Below are 19,622 nucleotides of genomic sequence, written 5' to 3' on the forward strand. Positions count from 1 at the left end.
GAGAACTGGGAAGGGAAAAGACGGGGAAGGTCTAGGTGTCAGTGAACAGACTTTCCCTTCCCCTCCGTATTTCCAGTCTGACTCTCCTTATGCCCTTTTTTTTTTTTTAAAGATTTATTTTTTATTTATTTCTTTCCCCTTCACCCCATGCCCATTTGTCTGTTCTCTCTGTCCATTCACTGTGTGCTCTTCTGTCTGTGTTTCTTTTGTTGCGTCATCTTGTTGTGTCAGCTCTCCATGTGTGTGGCGCCATTCCTGGGCAGGCTGCACTTTCTCTCGCGCTGGGCGGCTCTCCTTACGGGGCGCACTTCTTGGCGTGGGGCTCCCCTACGTGAGGGACATCCCTGTGTGACACTGTACTCCTTGAGTGCATCAGCACTGCGCGTGGGCCAGCTCACCACACAGGTCCGGAGGCCTGGGGTTTGAACCCTGGACCTCCCATGTGGTAGGCAGACACCCTATCTGTTGGGCCAAATCCGCTTCCCTCCCTGTGCCCTTTTGTGCCTCGGGCACCTCAGCCCACAGCCCTTGGGCCTGGGCCTCTGCTGGTTCCTACAGGCAGAGTGGCATCCTCTCTTTTAGTAACTCCCCCTCTACTCTGGAAGGTGAGCTACTATCCTCCATCCACCTTCCGCCTTTAAAACCGGAAGGCTTTATTTTTTTTTTTTCCAAAATAATCCTCATTCTACCTCTTCCCACCCCTCGTATGTCCCAGAGGCCACACTACCAGCTTTCTCAGCTGTTTCTTCCAGGTCTGCTATGCCCCTCCTGCTTTCCCTTGAGGCATCTGTTGGACTAGTATCCATTGACCTTCTTGGTTGATAAACAAGAATTAAGCCCTTGCATCAGTCAGCCCCTCCTCCTGCACCTTCTAATATCCTTGCATCACCTTTTGAAGATTCCCTATTGGTTGGTTAACTTTATGATGTTAATACCTCCCTAGCTTCCTTTAACAACCCTGTAAAGTGGAATTGGACCTCCCATGTTGTAGCGAAGGCTGTGCCACGCCTCCTCTTTTCCCTTCCGGCTCTTCTCTGTCTCCCAGCTTCTGCAATTCATACTTTTCCTTCCATGTTGCCAGAAACTTCTTTGGCAAGGCTTAAATTCAGAGCAATAGAGCTTCCTCCCCACAGCAGATTTCAAGGGAGAAATTTTCCAAACATACGGCATCTGAAGGGGGAACCCAGCCCACTGGTGGGGCAAGGGCAGCTGAAGGTCTTTCTCCCCCTTGCAGAGCAAACCCCAGGGTTGCAGACTTCCCTGTTTCCTGTGGCTGGGGAGCCTGCCTGCAGGTCTCAGAGGACCTCACGGCCCTTGGTGGAGTCTCAGAAGGCTAACATGTCCCCGGCACCCTGGAGGACTGGTCCCTGGCCGAGGCCAGGCTCACCCTTCACCCTTCACCCCCTCTCTCTCTAGATCCCCTTCCTGGGAGCTGGGATTAAGATCCACGAGAAAAGGGTGTCGGAGAACCTGCGGCCCTTCCACGACCGCATGGAGGAATGTTTCAAGAACCTGAAAGTGAAGGTGGAGAAGGAGTACGGCGTCAGAGAGATGGTACGTGGTGGCTGCGGTGGGAAGAGGGCGGGGTGGGGCAGGGAAGGGCGATGGGCACCAGTGCTGGAAGGCGCCCAGCAACGGGACGTGCCTCAGTGGGGCCCAAGGGCCAGCTTTGCTGGGGCCGAGCCAGGAAAACCTTCCTCCTAGCTTGAACCCACAAAAAATCACCCCCAAATAAGCCCCAGTTAGATAGTGAGCCCTTAGCACTCAAGGGACTATCCTGATTGTAAAGCTACCTTGATGAAGCACCTACTATGTGCCAAGCTTGAATGACTTAACATCTCTTAGGTCATTCGAGCCTCCTCACGACAAGCCTGGGAGGTAGGGACTATTTTTAACCTCTGGTGTCTCCTCTGGAGGTTCAGAGGGGTTAAGTAACTTGCCAAAGACTGCACAGCAAAAGTGAGCATGGGTCAGAATTTGCCCCTGGCTCTGTGTGCTCCAAAGCGGGTACTTGTAGCCACCGAGCTTCACGGCCCAAAGAGGCCATTGACCTCGTCCTCCTAGAGGTGCCTCCTTGCTCCTCTTTCCCCTAAGGTAGAATCATAAATCATCCAGGCTGGAAGGCCTCCTGGAGGCCATCCGATCTACCCCTCTCATTGGACAGATGGGGAAACTGAGGCCCAGAGAGGAAGTGAGTTACTGGAGGAGGCTAGAGGAGCACTCAGCTCTCCAGTCTTCCAGTCTGGGGTTTTTCCTATGAGACAGGCTGCCTCCCCCAGCACCCCCCGCGCCCCCAGTCTCAGCCAGCCAGGAGCTTCTGTCCCAGCGCCCTGCTCTGTGCCAACTCCTCCCTGTCCAGGAGGAGGAGGAGGCAGCAGGGAGGCCAAGGCCGCAGTGCCCGCTCGGGCTGGCCCGGGGTCTGGCCGCTAACCACCCTGCGCCCCCCCCCCCCACAGCCCGACTTCGACGACCGGAGGATGGGCCGCCCCAGGTCGATGCTGCGCTCCTACAGGCAGATGTCCATCATCTCGCTGGCCTCCATGAACTCCGACTGCAGCACCCCCAGCAAGACCACCGCGGAGAGGTCGGGCCCCACCTCCCAGGCGGCCCCGGGCACCTGGCCCCCGTCAGCCCAGCCCCCCTCCTTCGCCTTCCGCCCCGGCGGTCTCCCTTCCGAAGGCCTCCTTGCCCCTCTCCCTTGAAGTGCCTTTCCCCATCTGGTGCCTCTTTGAAACCTGGGCAGCTGCCCCGTGGGGCGGATAGTGCATTTCCAGAGGGTCACCTGGGGCTCGGAGGCAGGGTGGCTTTGCCTGAGGATTCAGCAGGGACTCGCCCCAGCCTTCAGATGCCCGGTGGTCCCCATGGACCCCCGAGCTGCCTCTCAGAGCCTGCCTCAGTCTGGCATCTTCTCACGTCTACCAAGAAGCCTCCTCGCCATCAGCACGGGAGCTTCCACCACCCGCCCACGCCGCTGTCTGGGGATCCCCCCACCCTGCCGCAAGGCAGTCCTCTCCCCTCCCCAGCCCGGCTCTTCCCAGCCCCTTTCATAGTAGACACCATGAGCTGAGCTCTCAGCACGCGCTGAGTAGGTGCTCAGGGATTCTCAGACCTCACGTCCGGGCTGCTCAGCCAGGTCACTGCAGATGGCCCATTCACCACAAAGGGTGCTCGGGAAAGCCGAGTCATTGCCCCACGTCATTCAGCTATGTGCCCGAACGTGAGTCCAGCTGCATATCTGTAACCAGTTCGCTGTCCTCACCACCAGCCTTTCTTTCTCATGGCTCACCTCCTTCGATTTCATTTTACTTTACAATCTGAATGTTTGCAAATTAAGCAGCTGCCACCCCTCGACCCCCAGAGTCCCTGCCGGGTTGGCTGACCCTGTTGTGACAAGTCAGGGAGCCGAAATATCCCCCAAGGTGCCCTGGTCCCTGCAAGGCAGTGCCACTGCAGCTCTAACCGCAGTTCCCACTGCTGTCTCTCTCGGCCCTCAGCTTCGACCTGGAATCAGCTCCGCCCAAGGCCCTGAAAGCAGAGGAGGAGCCCATCTCCCCGGGGACCACCCTGCCGGAGGTCAAGCTGCGGAGGTCCAAGAAGAGGACCAAGCGGAGCAGCGTGGTGTTTGCCGACGAGAAGGCCGCGGCCGAGTCGGAACTGAAGCGGGTGAGCGGCGCCGGCAGGCCCTCCCCGCCCGGCCCTCCCCAGCGGTCTCAGCGGCAGGCCCCGCGGCGGAGTGGGTCCTCCAGGGGGGCGCGCGGGGAGGAGGGGACCTGGCTTGCTGGCGCCCACGCAGCCGGGATGTGGCAGAGCCAGGGTCTGCAGCCTGGCCGCCCGATCCGGAGCCCGTGCGCGTCCTTCCTAGCACGGCGCAGGGCTCTGGGGGGCCGGGGAGCAGCAGCCGGTTCCACCCACCGCGGGAGAGAGCAGCCTGCTCAGAGGGGTGTTTCTACCTCTCGCTGCCCTCTGTCCCCAGCCGCAGGCCGTTCTAACCCCTGAGACCCTGCTAAGCTCATCCTGGGCACTGAGCCCCGCTGCGGGGCAGAGATTAGGAACGCACGGTTGTGGCTCTGAGCGGTTTTGGTGCCGTGGGGAGGGGACCCTGTAAACGTAAAACTACTTAATAATAATGAGGCTTGGTGCAGCCACACAATCCTGGGTTCAATCCTAGCTTCCCCCTGCAAGACTGATCTGTTGAAAACAATCAGGGAGCCTGGGAGGGGGAAAGGGATGAACTCTGTCCTAGCAAAGGCGACCAGACGAAAGAGCAAGAGATGCCTTCTGGTGAACAGCAGACACTCACAGGGCCCCACAGGCTACTCCCGCCCCAGAAGGAAGGCTGGAAAGAAGTCTTCGGTGTTTCACGATTGTACGGGAAGCCATTCACGTAATAGTCTAAATGAATGTCCCCTCTGGAATTGTATAGTACACAACCTGTGCAGCCACACATGGCTGCCTGGCATGGAATGGTATGAAACAGAATAAGCAAGTTTGGAGCTGGGCCCATAGAAATCATGTCAGAGCCCTTCGTTCCTGACTGTTCAGGGCCCAGGGCTACCTAACGCAGAGTCTGTGTGTGTGTGTGTGTGTGTGTGTGTGTGTTCATCCAGCTTTCCCGGAAGCACGAGTTCATGAGTGACACCAACCTCTCGGAGCACGCAGCCATCCCCCCCAGGATGTCCATCCTCTCTCAGATGAGCTTTGCCAGCCAGTCGATGCCCACCATCCCAGGTACGTGTCCTGCCACCAGCAGCCCGCGAGGACCCGGGGCAGTAGGGGCCAGCAGCCTGGCGGGCGGAGGGCAGATGGGGCTGTGTGCGCACAGCAAAGCCGCCCAGTGTCCTGGGAGTGAGGGGCCCTGCTCACGCCCCCAGCCTGCGGCCGCAGCTCAGCCTGATGGGGCATGGGCCTGCTAGCCATCAGGCCTTCAGGATTCCCCAGGGAGCCATTTGCCACACAGGGGCCCTGCGTTCCCCGGGAGCCTGCGTGGCAGGTCCGACAGTCTGCCCCTGGCATGTCCCAAAGCTCCAGGGCTCCTTTTGGGACCTGGAAGACTATTCGTGGGTTTGAAAGAATTGCCCCACACCTGACAGGGGCGGGGTGTTTAATGCGTAGAGGCTTCCCCTCCCCTCGCCCCCAGCCTCTGCCGCGGTTCTCCCTTCCATTCTCCAGTGGAGATGGGGGAGCTGAGGCCCCGGCAGGGGATGCGGCCCTTAGCATCTGCCACTCTGTGCCGGGCCCTCTGTGCCCAAGGCTGGGGCCAAGAGCAACAGGAAGACGCCTGCAGCCGGGGACCTGGGCAGGGGGAGCTCAGAAGAGACCCCTGCCGACCAGCTGCTGCGGGCCAGGCCCCTCGCCAACGCTGCGCCCTCCCTGCCTGGGCACCTACGTAGTCCCATTTTGTGGATGAGGAAACCGAGGCCTTCTGCCCGCTCGTGGGTGGAGAGGCTTGGTTCAGAATCTGCCCCCCGGACTGGTGCTCCCGACCACCGCCCCGGCCCTCCGGGTGGGCTATCCCCTTCCTCGGCTGCGGTGGGTGACGGGTACAGGGCAGTTTCACTCCCGTCGCCTCAGGAGGTCTGGGCTTTCACTTCCAATTCACCAAGGTGGAGACTGAGGTCAGACGGGGGCTGCTTGGTCAGGTCTGTCTGACTCCCAGGTGGGGCGCGTAACCCCCCGGCCACACAGCTCACCCCCCAGCAGATGCCTTGGTCCCCGACACTCCCATCGCCTCCTGCCATTGGTGGAAAGGATGCCGGGAGTGGGGGGCGGTGGCTCCGTGTGTGTTGCAAAAGCCCAGGCCTGCGTGGCAGGGGGGGCCCAGCCCGTCCTCAGCCGCCCGGTTTCCAGCCCAGGAGTCCTCGGACAGGGCTTTGGGGCCAGGGGCCAGGACCCTGCCTGTGGGCTGTCAGGCCTCAGCTGACGAGGACAGCGTCCACCCCTCCCTGGCGTGGCAGGGAACGGGCCTCCGCCTCCTGCTCGGCCCACACGCAGGGCGCCTGGGCTCTCGCTCTGTCCTGTCTCCCAGCCGCTCCCCGAGCACGCCCTGCCTGTGCCCTCAGCACCGCCGCCTCCCCCCCTCACGCCCCGCTCCACTCTCCCTCCTCCCCTCACACCCCCTCTGCTCTCCCTCCTCCCCTCACGCCCCCTCTGCTCTGCTCTCCCTCCTCCCCTCACACCCCCTCCGCCCTCCCTCCTCCCCTCACACCCTGCTCTGCTCTCCCTCCTCCCCTCACTCCCCCTCTGCTCTCCCTTCTCCCCTCACGCCCCCTCTGCTCTGCTCTCCCTCCTCCCCTCACACCCCCTCCGCCCTCCCTCCTCCCCTCACACCCTGCTCTGCTCTCCCTCCTCCCCTCACTCCCCCTCTGCTCTCCCTTCTCCCCTCACGCCCCCTCTGCTCTGCTCTCCCTCCTCCCCTCACGCCCCCTCTGCTCTGCTCTCCCTCCTCCCCTCACGCCCCGCTCCGCTCTCCTCCTCCCCTCACGCCCCGCTCCGCTCTCCCTCCTCCCCTCACGCCCCGCTCCACTCTCCCTCCTCCCCTCACGCCCCGCTCCGCTCTCCCTCCTCCCCTCACGCCCCCCTCTGCTCTCCCTCCTCCCCTCATGCCCCGCTCTGCTCTCCCTCCTCCCCTCACGCCCCGCTCTGCTCTCCCTCCTCCCCTGACACCCCACTCTGCTCTCTTCCTCCCCTCATGCCCCGCTCTGCTCTCCTCCTCCCCTCACGCCCCCTCTGCTCTCCTCCTCCCCTCACGCCCCGCTCTGCTCTCCTCCTCCCCTCATGCCCCGCTCTGCTCTCCTCCTCCCCTCATGCCCCCTCTGCTCTCCCTCCTCCCCTCACGCCCCCTCTGCTCTGCTCTCCCTCCTCCCCTCATGCCCCGCTCTGCTCTTCCTCCTCCCCTCATGCCCCCTCTGCTCTCCCTCCTCCCCTCATGCCCCCTCTGCTCTGCTCTCCCTCCTCCCCTCATGCCCCGCTCTGCTCTTCCTCCTCCCCTCACACCCCGCTCTGCTCTCCTCCTCCCCTCACGCCCCCTCTGCTCTCCCTCCTCCCCTCACGCCCCCTCTGCTCTCCCTCCTCCCCTCATGCCCCGCTCTGCTCTCCCTCCTCCCCTCACGCCCCCTCTGCTCTCCTTCCAGCCCTCACACTCTCGGTGGCAGGCGTGCCCGGGTTGGACGACACCAACACATCCCCCCGCCTCAGCCAGACCTTCCTCCATCTCTCAGAAGGGGACAAGAAGACGCTTAAACGGAAGAAAGTCAATCAGTTCTTCAAGACGATGGTGAGACCAGACGGGAGGGAGGAAGGGCGGGTGCTGGGGGAGGAAGGGAAGAGAGTAACAGAGCGAGGGGAAATGGGGGCGGCCCAGCAGCACCTGCAGCTGTGCTCGTGTTTGTGTGAATGTGCGCATTTGCACATACATGTTTGCACATGTGCATGTGTGTGTAGGTGTGTGGATCTTGCACACGTGTCCATGTTCGTGTGCATAGGTGTGCATACACACACATATATGTCCATGCACGTGTGCACATATAGCCGCTCCCGGGGAGGCATGTCCACCAAGGGCCAGGACTGCCCAGCTCTGCCTACAGTGCGGCTCCCCTCTTAGACACAAGGGGCTCCTGGGCCAGCACTGAGCCCAGGAGGGTGCAGGAATGTGCCACGGGGAGGGGCAGGGCACTGGGGCCTCGGCACCCAGAGCTGTCCTCAGCCCACCTTGCCCTTTGGCGCTCCCGTCTGAGCTACAACAGCCGGCTGTCTTTCTTTGGAAGCTGAAAGTGCTCTTTATTTTTATTTTTGGAAGCACCTTTCCTATTTAACTTATATTACAAAATCCAACTAATTAAAAGTTAGTTTCCAAGCACTGACTTTTCAAGTCCCATCTCCTACTGTTACTTGTCGCTCTTTGGCCAAGATAAAGAAAGGACCACAGATACCTCTGATCCCCAAGATAATGTTAAACCTGGACTACGCTACCATATTAATAGAAAGTTTACTGCGAGCCCATGAGCCAGGTACCATGCTAAGTCCTTTCCAACATCATCTGTTTGATCTTCCAATATCCCTGTGAGGGATTTATAAGGCACGCGGGGCGGTAAGCGAGGTACCCAGGTTCACACGGCTAGTGAGGGGCAGGGAGAGGATTTGCAGGCAGGTCCGCAGCACAGCCACGCCTGCGCTCAAACCACTGCACCGTACTGCCTTCCCAGCCAAACTCAAGGTCACGGCTGTTCATGCTTGACGGGCTTTGGGCAGGGGTCCGCTTGGGGCTCTTGGGATGGGACAGGGGAAGCCGCACTTTGGCGCTCACGAGAATCCCGTCTCGATGTGATGTGTGTTTATTCTCCCCTCCCGTGAAGCTGGCCAGCAAATCATCTGAAGAAGGCAGGCAGAACCCCGACCTCCTGCCCACCGACCTGTGAGACGCCCACCGGGGCTGAGCGGCGTCCGCAGAGGAGAGGCACGGGAGGGGCAGGGAAGCCTCCAGGGGCGGGGACACTGCCCGTCAGCTCTCCTCACCCAGACAGAGGCGGCCATGGGCCTGAGCTGGGTCCCAGGACTTGAGAGGTGCCAGCCAGCACCCCGGGACCCTGACCCACCTGGTGGTTGAGCGAGCCGTGTCCCCACTGCTTCTGCCGCTGGAGGAGCCAGCAGGAAAGTCTCCCCCTCCTGCCCCAACACCCTAGGCAAGCCTTTCTCTCACCTGGTTTCTTAGGTCTAAGGAACTGAATGTTTACTTTCTAAGTCCCAGCACTTAACAGAAAAGAAAAGCCTTTTAAATATGCCTTTATTTTATTTTTGGTTAACGTTTTCATACTTTATATATATTTTTTAATACAACCAGCCAGTCTCTTTTTTCGTAGCTGATCATCTCCAAAGCAATGCTGTTTCTTACTGACAATAAAAATGGTTCCATGACTCAAGGAAGCCTTGTTGCCTCATTGTCCTCATTTCCACTGAGTCCAGGGGGGCTTCCGGAGACCCTGGGGAAGGAGGGGGCTGCAGAGATGTTGGTCTAGCCCAGGACAACGCCCCTTTCCCCCACCGCATTCCTGCCGCCCCAGGGATCTTCCCGCGCGCCTCGGCTCCTTAGGGGCGGAGCGCGGGGTGTGGGGGTGCTGGGAAGTGTGCCGAGCAGCTCCCTTAGTGGTTTTCCCAGGCCGCACGGGGGACAAGAGACCAACACGTGGAGAAACTCATAATTCCTTTCTCCTCTTCTGGAACGAGATGCCAAATCCTCCCAATCCTGTTCCCTCCAATAAAGTCCCCAACCAAATGCAAAGTATCAGGGAAAGAGGGGTCTGAGGCCCGGTGGACTTGACGGCCAGCCTTTGGGCCCTGTCACCAGGTGAGAAGGAGGGGCTTCTCCCGGGGGTGTCCCCAGGCTCCTCCGAGGAGCTGTGCCAGGCACCAGCAAACGGGTGGAGCAAAGATCCAGGCCCTGTGGCCTGCCGGGAGCCGTACAGGAGAGAGGTCTTAGCTGGAGGCCAAGAACTCCATTTGGAGGGGAATGGACACTGGGTAGATGCGACGGGCATGGTGACACGGGGTTCAGAACTAGAGCCTCCGGAGACCTTGGGGTGGAGGCTGGGTCCTTGGGGGGCAGCAAGGGATGAGAAATAATGATGGCTACAGCTCACATTTACTGAGCCCCGACTGTCCCCAGGGTTGTGCTGTGGACATGACAAGAATTATCTCCCAAAACCATGACAGCACTCATAGGAGGTGGGAACTGTCATCATGCACAGATGAGGAAACTGAGGCACGAAGCATCAATTGACCTAAGATCACACATATAGTAAGTGGGAAGGCTGGGTTTCGAACCCAGGCAGCCGGATGGAAAGCCTGGCTCTCCACCACTACCTTCTACTGGCTCTTGGGGACTCGTAGACAGGCCATCCTGAGGTCCTGCAGTCTTTGTCCATCCCAGTGTCTCCCTGATGGCCCCAAGCCCCATTCCTGTTGCTGGGTCCAGCTTCCAATTGCCTCAAGAATCCAAAAAGTCAGGTTGTGGTGGTGGCTGGGGTTTGAGCTGCATCTGGCACCTGCAGCCTTGGAACGTGGCTGAATTCACTTGGGCCTCCAAAGGGGAAAAGGAAGTACACGTGGTCAGCAGAGGCCTCAGAGAGGCTGGACTCCACCACCCATTAGAACTCCAGGTGTCGACGCTGCTTGGTAAATCCAATCCTCTTCTGCCTGTTGCCTCTCCTGGTTAGAAGTTTGAGTTTCTTAGACCTGCTTTTCCTCTCCGTGTTAACTGATGAAATTCTAGAGTTTTATCTTGAAATGTAAGCCCCTCCAACTACCAGTGAAAACAGAAACTGAACAAGCTAAGAAAGGGGTTCCCCCTTTTCCTACATACTACAGGAAAACAGATCCAATCCTATGCCTTGAAACCGCAGAAGTTATTTCTCGCTAAGGAGTCTTGTAAAACCCCGGAGTCAGAAGCTGTGGCTATGTCCTGGGAAAGGAAGCTATAATGTCTAAGTGTCCTGTAAGTCTTATTGAGCTCATGACTTAACAATGTGGAGCCCTGGTGATCATACTTCCAAGTTCTGCTTTCTGAAAAATTTCAGTATCTTTAAGTTTTCTTGTTAAATCCGTAGGGGACTGTCAGCACATCCCTATTTTCCTATACAACAGAGCAAAACGTGAACCAGTGGACTCTGGATATAAACAGAGTTTGAGAGCCAAGTGTCATTTTGATTTGGCACTGTCATCAGGCAGATGGCCCATTTGGCACCAGAAGAATTCCAGATGTGGCAACCACATGGCAATCACAATGCCAAAGCAGCAGTAAAATCAGTGATGACAATAATAGCAGAGCAGCCATTTACTGGGCACTCGCTCTTAAATGGCTCCCACCCTTAAATCCTCCACCCTGTGGGGCAGGTTCAAGGGCTCCAGTCCCACTGATGTGACGACTGCCTGGGTTCGAACCCTTGTCACACTGTTAGCCAGCTCCACCCTCTCCAAGCCTTGTGATCTTGACCCTGCACATTCACTTTCAGCTCAGTATCAGATTCTGCATATTCCATGCTTGTTTAGAGAGTCTCCAAGGATAAATGAGGGTGTGAGATTAGTTCTCATACCCCTTGTACCTCTGGATGTTCCCTTGTTATAAGCAAGATGTGTCAAAAATAAGCTTGTAATGTCAAGGAGACGCATGTGCCTTCAGAGCTCCCAGAGGGAGGGAGGGAGAGAGGATGCACTGTATGTATCTCTTCCTTTCTTCCTACAGAGTTTTCAAGGACTCTTAGCGATCCCTTGCTCCAGCCCCTAAGTGACCTATCCACAGCCACCCAGCTAGAAGCAGCAGGATTTACCTGGAGGCCAGGTCCGCCTGACTCTAAGCCTGGTTCTCTTTCCAGGAACCCCCACACCCTCTCTTTAGGCACCCAGAGGCCCCTTGCTCTGCCTTAAAGACAGAGTTACCTCCTACTTTAGTAAATCACCCTTCCCATCACACTGTAAGTGATTCTGTGGCACCAAGTCCCCTCTTCTCAGGGGAGGGACATTTTGAGGCTTATCTCCAGGCTTTCAGGCTTAAGTCAGCAAGCAGGAGAGAAACTGGGAAACTGAAGCCTCCCCAGCCCCCACCTCCCCATCGGCAGCACCTCTATTTGCTGCTCCTGCGTGACCCCCAGGTTCCCTGCCTCCCTGCCGTAGCCCAGGCACCCTAGGAAATGGATCTGGAGGCGGTGATTGAATGCCCAGTATTTTTATGGTGTTTTATTTTTTTGGCAGGGGTGGGGAGAGAGATGTGAGAAGGCAGTGAGAGGAGAGGAAAAGGGAACTGAGGCCAGGCGCTGTGCAAGGTGCTGCTTCACAAGCCACATGGTGTGCCAGGCCACTGGGCAGTGCCGAGCAGGATGTCCTTGGGTGGGGTGTATGGAGAAATCTTGCCTCAGAAAAGTCTGTGGAAGGAAGGAATGAGAGGGACTCCATTTGTCCAACTTGTCCCCCTACCCCAGTCTCCTGTTTCTCACTGGTCAAAGGTCACCCTTTTTCAGTTTTCCTTCTGGGCTGCCTTACCTGGCTCCTTTGCACCCTGCTTGGAAAGCTACATTCCACACTCCACAGTTGGCGTGACTCCAGAACGTGTGAGAAACCAGCAATTGGGTCAGAGCGCTGCTCCGCAGCTGCAGTGAAGGGGAGCCCCACGCTTTCCTGGACTAGTAACTAGGTAGGTCCCAGCTGGTACAGCCGCAAGCACCCAGGCAGAATTATCGAGAGCAATGGCTACAGAAGGCCAAGGAAGCAACGGTGCCCCGAGAAGCTAGGACGCTGTCTGATACACTCGGCTCCCCTCCTGCCCTCCCATTATATCCAGCCCCAAACTACCACACGGCTCTGCCATTTTTGTGTGTGTGAGAATATTTGCTTCCTTCCCAAGACAGGTTGTCCAAGTCCAACCAGCCACCCAGTCCCCTTCAGGGTGGGGGCCCTTTATGATCTCCTGAGAGACTTAAGACAACTTCATTTGTTTCACTAACAACCTGGAGTACTCGTGGCTACAACTGGAGCCAAGATTGTAATGAATTATTCCCCTCCTTCTTCCACCACCCATTTACATTTCCCTCACCCACACTAACAATTTATCAGGTCTGGGTTGCTTGTCTGGTGGGAGAGCCCAGACCTCCCATCCCCAAGGAGTCTGAATGCTTAATTGCACTGCCCTTTTTGGCCGGCATTTGCTATAATATCCATTGACTATTATCACTAATCATGAAAGTACTAAGAGATGCCTCCCTGCCCCATTGCCTGGTAACAAACTACATTCTTGCGTAATCAGGGCCAATCACCCCAGACTCTGCCGATCCAGCAGCATGAGAAGCCAAAGTGACCAGGTGGTAGCCACGGTCCCAGCTCAGTGGAGTCCTTAGTGTCCAGTGGCAGATGTGATCCCCCCACCCGTGCCATGGGATCAGAACCTTGAACCTCACAAAGCCCAAGCTTGCAGGAACAGGAAGCATCAATGCCACAAGGGTGGAAGAACGAGAAGAGCTTCTTCTATTTCTATCACTTGACTCTCAGATCTATGTATTCTAGCTTTTGGAGATAAAATATAATATATTAGCTATTGGGTCAATGTATATCCTGAAGTCTGGAGGACAGCTCCCAACCCTGGGAGGCGCTGTTCCCCACAGGTGCTTTGGGCTATGCCACTGTTCCATCAGGTGGGCTGCTTCTGGATGATGGGGTTCATGATACAACCAGTGAATCCCATGGCTCTGAGCCCACTTCCATACCACCCTTGCTGAGAGTAAGTCCCTTGGTCCATGTCAATGTTCATAGGATACAAAGTCAATGGATAAGGCATTATTCTGAAAGTCCTTAGCTGGTAGCACTGGCAGATGCACCATGGGTCAGGAGGTCTTGAGCCTGGTAAAGATGAATTGCTGCTCTCTCCAAGGTGGAAAGATACCAGTGTAAGTGGCCATGGGTCTGGTTGGTCTCCTTGAGGAATGGTGCCATGTAGCAGATTTAGTGCCAGTCTCTGCTGTGGGCAGGTTGGGCATGCAGCAGTAGCAATGATCCCATCACCCTCGGTGAAAGGGTCCCGTGTTGTCGGACCCGTGCCTGGCCTCCATCCCTGCCACCATGACCACCCACTTCAATGGTCCAATGAGCAAGCCCAGGACAGTTGAAGAGTGAGGCTGACTGATAGGACTGGTCATGCTGTCCACCTAATTGTTGATGGACTGATCTTTGGTGGAAGCTCTCTGGTGGACATTAAAACTAGAGATGCGAAGATCTACACTTTTTGTGTCCACTCCCCTGGGACCATGCATATACCTTTTCCCCAGACCCCAGCTTTGCATTTGTTTCCTTTGCAACTCTGTCACCCTGACCATCAAATTGTAGCCTGATTTCAGCACAATCTTTCTGCAACCATATGGCATAAATTCTCTTAAAACTTAAAAGAAATGCAGAGTCTCAGGCTTACCACAGCCCTCCTGTCTCTGACTCTGCATTTTAACAAGACTCAAGGTGATTCACGTGTACATTAAAATTTGAGAAACACTGGCCAAGAAAACACAATCCAAGGCTTCAATCTGAGTGTGTGGGAATGCATGCATAGGCAGCAGAAGTGAGGCAGGGAAGGCGGGGTAGCAATTCAAGGTGATGCATCTCTGTGCTGGTTGCTGCATCATGACAAGCTGCAAAGAGGCTCAACTGATTGCTCAACAGATGTGCCTGCTTGTCTACTCTTGACATGCTGGTCAGGCTATATGGAGAACTTTCCATGGCATGGAACATTCTATGAGGGGAGAATGGGGAGGGAATTTATCTTCCCAGCCTGTGACACTCCTCACATCCCATCTCCCTTTCTTACTGGTCAGTGTGAGAATTGTTAATAACTAACTTCCCTGCACTTCCAGGCTGCATTCCCAGGCCCTTTAGCCATCCCTGGGAAATCAGATCCCGTGCTCCAACATAGAGCATTCCATTCAAATCTGGATAGGCCCGAAACTTCAGGGAGTGTGCTGGTCAACCTGGCTGTGCAGTAGCAGGGTAGGGGAGGTAAAGGAGTCGGGGTCCAGCCTCCCTGCCCAAATGGCTCACTGGCCCCCCGTGGTAGAAACCACAAACCCAGGTGGAATAGGCTCCCCCCACTCTGACTGGAACACACTGGACATCTCAGCCAGACAAGACCCCACCAAAGCTCAGCCTTCATCACCCTTTCCCTCTTTCATTTGAGCCTGTGTCTGGAACACTCTGGAAACTGGAGGCTAATAGACCCTACCACCACCATCAATTTTCATTTGTTTGTTGCAGAAAGGTGGGTAGGAATCTGCTCTGAAGAAGTGGTGTGCAGAGAGACACACACAGCCCCTGAAATTGAGGATGGCTTAAACAGCTTCCTTTCTCTCAGCCGTTCACCTGCAAAGCCCTCGGAAATCACTGAGATGACTCGGGGTGGGAGCATGTCATTCTAGAAGAATCCCTGGGCCCTGAGGAGATGTAATCAGAGGACTCTGACCTTGGCAGAAGCACTTGACCTTCCTTTCTTCATCTGTGACAAGGGACGATGCCAGATGGCCACTAAGCCAAGGACATGGGCAGTGGTGTTATCAGCTCTCCGAGTCAGGCCTGTTGCCTGATCACACTGAGCACTCTTAGCAAGAGGCGCCTCCAAAGCAGGCAAAGCAGACCTACTTAGCGATTACAGACCAGAGAGCTGGAAGGGGCACCGCCTGCCCCCCCTCCCTCATCCCCTACCCCCATCGAAGGAGGCAGACTCTGACAGGCTAGTGGCAGTTGCACTATCAGTGATGCACACCCACCACACACACGCACACACATGCGCACACAGGCCTTAGCCCCAGACCTGGCTGCACAGGGTCCCAGCCAAAGCATCTTCCAGGAAACGTCCATGACGTCTGTCCTGCCTCCAGCACTGAGCAAATAGGAAGAACGTGTCATACTCATTGGCCCCGGACACTCAGGGTGCAGGCGACCTCCCCACCCCTGTCCCACAGGTCCGTGTCTGGAACTACATTATATACCAGAGAGATCTGAAACCAACGCGGTCACGCGCCGCCAGCCTGAGCTTGAGCGGAGGTGAGGACTCGTTATTGATTGGGCGAGGTATTTCTAAGACCCGCCCACTAGACAGGACCCTCCACTGCCATTGGCTCAACTGCTTTACTTAAAAAGACAATGTTTACTAACCGAGAGAAAAACTTTCTTGTGGACAGAGCTTACTGATCTGGGCAAAGTGGAGCACTGCTGCCAAGGCGCGGACTCCGGAATAACTCACTTCCCCTTTCCCAAAGGGAAGGTAATGCAGGACGAGCCCGTCCTTGTCCTCATAAATCACCAGGCTTTAAAGCTCCTGCCCAGAACCTGACACGTACAAATATTCCATCCAAGGCACCCATTAGCCCGACATCCAAAGTGCAAGCATCCCTGCCGTGGGGACACAGCACTGGGCAGTGCCAGGAGGTGTGGGTTCGGAGCTTTAAAAGCTGGTGCTGGGCCTAAGATCTTTAGGGTGCGGCATGAGACCCCGGGCGGGAGGAGGGAGTTTCAAGGTGGGGTAAGGAGACTTACGAGGAGCAGAAGGGACCAGGTCCAAAGCCAAGTTTTCTCCTCAGACGATTCTTGCTGGAAATAGGCTTTCGAAAGAAGAGTTTGGGTTAGGTGAAGAATGGAAGGAAATTCTCATTCTCTTTAAGAGGACAGGACAGCGGGCTTTGTGTGGGCTGCTTCTGCCCACTGGAGTCAGGACAGAGTACAGAAAAAGCGAAAGTGCTACCCGGCAAACCTGCAGAGCAGGTGCCATTCCAGGAAACTAATAGTGATATAAAATATTACTGCCTCGATATGCCTGTAGGGTTATGTATCATAAGTACCATGTTGTCTTTCTTAGATTCAACAAATAATGACTCCAATGAGAAAATGCTTGAGTTACACGCAGTTCTTTACAGTTGTTGATGAGGGTGGGGGAAAGGCTAAGCAGATTTTATGAAAAGTCTGTCCTTCGACTCCAAAAATCCACACAGATCTTAAAAAGAGTTTCACATTCAAAAGAGATAACATGTTTTGTGTGAAATGTTATAGAAAAAAAGTTTAGCACTAGTCACCAAAAATTTAAGCCAATGAGTATTGGCTACCTGGCTTTCCCCTCTAAGTGAGCACGCTAATAAAAGACGAGATGCAGTTTCCGGTGACCTCAGGAACGCTGCCTTCAGGGCCTTGGGCAATCAGGTGGAAATCCACACAGCTGGACCTGGGGAGCCTATGGGACCGGGGTTCTGAGAGAGAAGGGTGGGCGACTACTCTGTCAGGTGCGCTAGAGACATCAATGCATTTCAGAGGAACGGTGACCCACGGAGTGTTACTGTTGCCGTCCTGATCTCTACGTGACAAACTAGGAGAAAAGAAACCTCACACAGCCTTCTTTTCACTTCCTCACAGTCATGCTAGGAAGTGTCCAAAGTTCCGAAGGAAGCAGCATCTCTGTCCTCAAGCATTTCCAGGTCCGGTAGTGAGACAGGCAACTAACCAATGATGACAGAAATGGGTGACCCATCCTGGGCCTGAAGGCTGCTCCGGGTGCCGAGGGAACACAGTGGGGACAAGGGGTGTCCTGGAAGGCTTCCCAGGGGAGGTGGCATTTGAGCTGGTTTTGAAGAGTAAGTCAGAGCTCAGGTGGGGAAGAGGGAGGAAGGCCTGCCAGAGAAGGAGTCCTGCAAGTGGACAGGCATGGCTCTGAGCAATAGTGGTGATTCACGTGGCCACAACCCATGGAGGGAGGCAGAGTGTGAACAGGAACGAGGAGGGCTCCTGAAGGGTCTTGAATGCCATGCTGAGGACCTGGTGCCTTGAGAGGCAACTCGTTTGCACTTGTTCTTAGCAGTTGGAGCCTAAAAACCCTTTAGCCCTCACAACCAACCCCAAAGTAGAGAGTACTGCCGTCCCCCCCTTTTATAGGTAAGAAAGCAGGTACAGAGAGGCAGAGGCACTTGTTCTGGGTCACACAGCTTGGAAGTGGGGGGCAGACACTTTATGCCCCGGGCTCCACAGTGACCAAGTGGCATGTTTCCAAGAGAAGACCTTGGCGAGCCCAGGCCGCACCCCCAGATCACTTGTCTCTAGTCTAGGTGTGCGTCGGAGCCCCTGGGGAGGTCATGAAGAGCACTGGTGCCCAGGACCACCCTGGGCCTCACAGAGCAGAATCTCTGGGTCCGGCCCGGGAAGTGCCTTTGAATAAGCCTCAGAGGCAGGACCCACTGGGCAGGTCCCCCGGAACCACACAGCTCAGCCTTCCATTTGCTAGATGAGCAAAGGGAGGCCCAGGGGGCCACCGCAGCCTCCAAAGTCCCAGAGCGAGTCATGGAATGAGTGTTCAAGCCCCGCCTAGGAATGCTACCCCCCAACCAGTGCTCTTCACCCAGAGATGGGGGGGGGGGCAGTGAGGGGAGAGGGAATTCCCTTGTTGAGCAGACTGCATTTCCCTAGGTGACGGCCCCTGGGAGGGGCTCTTTGGCAGATGGAAGTCACAGCTTCGTGCAATGTGGGATCCCACTGTATTAGTTTCCTGTGGCAGCTATAACAAATATCACAATCTTAATGGCTTAAAATTATACTAACGTACTCTCTTACGGTTCTGGAGTGCCGACAAAGTGCAAAATGAGTCTTCTGGGGCTAAAATCAAGGTGCCAACAAGGCAGGTTGCTTCTGGAGATTCCAGAGGAGAATCGTGCCTTGCCTCTCCCACCTTCCAGAGGCGGCTGGCAATTCTTGACTCGTGGCTCCATCACTCTAATCTCTGCTCTGTGGTCACATCACTCTCTCCTCTTCTATCCTCAAATCTCTCGCTCTTCCTCTTAGAAGGACACTCGTGATTACATTGGACCTACCTGAAGAATCTCCCCATCACAGGGAACTTAACTTCTTCACATGCTAAGACCTTTTTCCTGTATAAGGTCCCATAGTCACAGGTGCCGAGGACGTGGACGACACAGTTGAGAGGCCGTGTTCAGCCTATCACACCCATGAACAGAAAAATCTCTCCCTTTTCAACCTTCTTTCAATCCTACCTTCTCCAAGGAGAAAGGCTCCGTTCTTTGCCAGCCTGTTTTCATCACCTCTCTACCACTTGATGATCTCATTTTCTGACAAAGAATGAGCAGGCTCTGCCCAGACAGAGCCTTCAATGACAACTTGCAGTGCCTCTGATTCCCCATCTATAACATGGGGATAATTACAGCACCTACCTCCTAGGGTTGCTCTGGGAGCCAAATGAGATAACACAGGTCTAAGGAGCTCAGGCTGTGCATCGCACAGGGAAAACTCCAAATAAATACTAATTCCTCTACTTAGGACAGATGATGCTGACTACTGATTATCTGTAGCAGTTTGCTATTGTTTATGAATTCCAAAAATAGATATTGGATTATGTTTGTAAACTGGCCAGTCCCTCTGGTTTTATTAGATTGTATTCGATTCAGAGGTTTTACGTTTACTTGATTAAATTATGATTAAGGCTTCGATTGGGCCATGTCAGTAGGACAGTGAGTCCCTGCCCCCTTGGTGGGCTGGGACTCATAGAGAAAATGACAGGGCAGAGGAGAGAGTTGGAGTTTTGGTGCTGGAGCCCTGGGAAGTAAATACACAGGAGCAGAACACAGAGATGGCTCCATATACATGCCCTGGGAAGAGAGAGAGACTCTCCAGCTGACCTTGTGGAGAGACCAGAGCAGCTGAGCCCAGGAAGAAATGAGCCCTGGGGAGAGAGATGAGTCTTATACCAACCAACAGCTGAGACTGGAAGAAGCTGGGACCACAGAGCCTGAAGAGCTTTCCTGACCCCTCACAGAGACCAGCAGCCATCTTGCTCCAACAAGTGGCAACAGACTTTGGTGAGGGAAGTAACTTACTCTTTATGGCTTTGTGACTATAAGTGTCTACCCCAAATAAATGCCCTCTATAAAATCCAACAGATTCCTGGTATTTTGTATCAGCACCCCTTTAGCTGACTAATACATTATCCATTTCCAGAACTCATATGGAATTATCTTTAAGATAAAGTCATTAAGTATAAGAAAAAGTGAGCCAATTTAAAAAATCACAAGTAGATAAAACTATAGATACTGCACAGAAATGGCAAAACTCAC

The 19,622-nt window shown here is 55.3% G+C and overlaps 1 protein-coding gene across 1 annotated transcript in view; it reads left to right on the forward strand.

Moving 5' to 3' along the window:
* The window catches only part of DOCK2 (dedicator of cytokinesis 2), a 419,924-nt gene extending 411,005 nt beyond the window's left edge, over positions 1-8,919 (forward strand). The window contains exons 47-52 of the mRNA XM_058282039.1: positions 1,417-1,554; positions 2,457-2,584; positions 3,495-3,663; positions 4,608-4,728; positions 7,131-7,273; positions 8,352-8,919. Coding sequence (XP_058138022.1) covers positions 1,417-1,554; positions 2,457-2,584; positions 3,495-3,663; positions 4,608-4,728; positions 7,131-7,273; positions 8,352-8,414 — 762 coding nt within the window. The 3' untranslated portion in view covers positions 8,415-8,919. The remainder of the gene's footprint in view (positions 1-1,416; positions 1,555-2,456; positions 2,585-3,494; positions 3,664-4,607; positions 4,729-7,130; positions 7,274-8,351) is intronic.
* The last annotated feature ends 10,703 nt before the right edge of the window (positions 8,920-19,622 follow it).

Source organism: Dasypus novemcinctus, chromosome 2 (assembly GCF_030445035.2).
Source record: "Dasypus novemcinctus isolate mDasNov1 chromosome 2, mDasNov1.1.hap2, whole genome shotgun sequence".
NCBI classification, from domain to species: domain Eukaryota; kingdom Metazoa; phylum Chordata; class Mammalia; order Cingulata; family Dasypodidae; genus Dasypus; species Dasypus novemcinctus.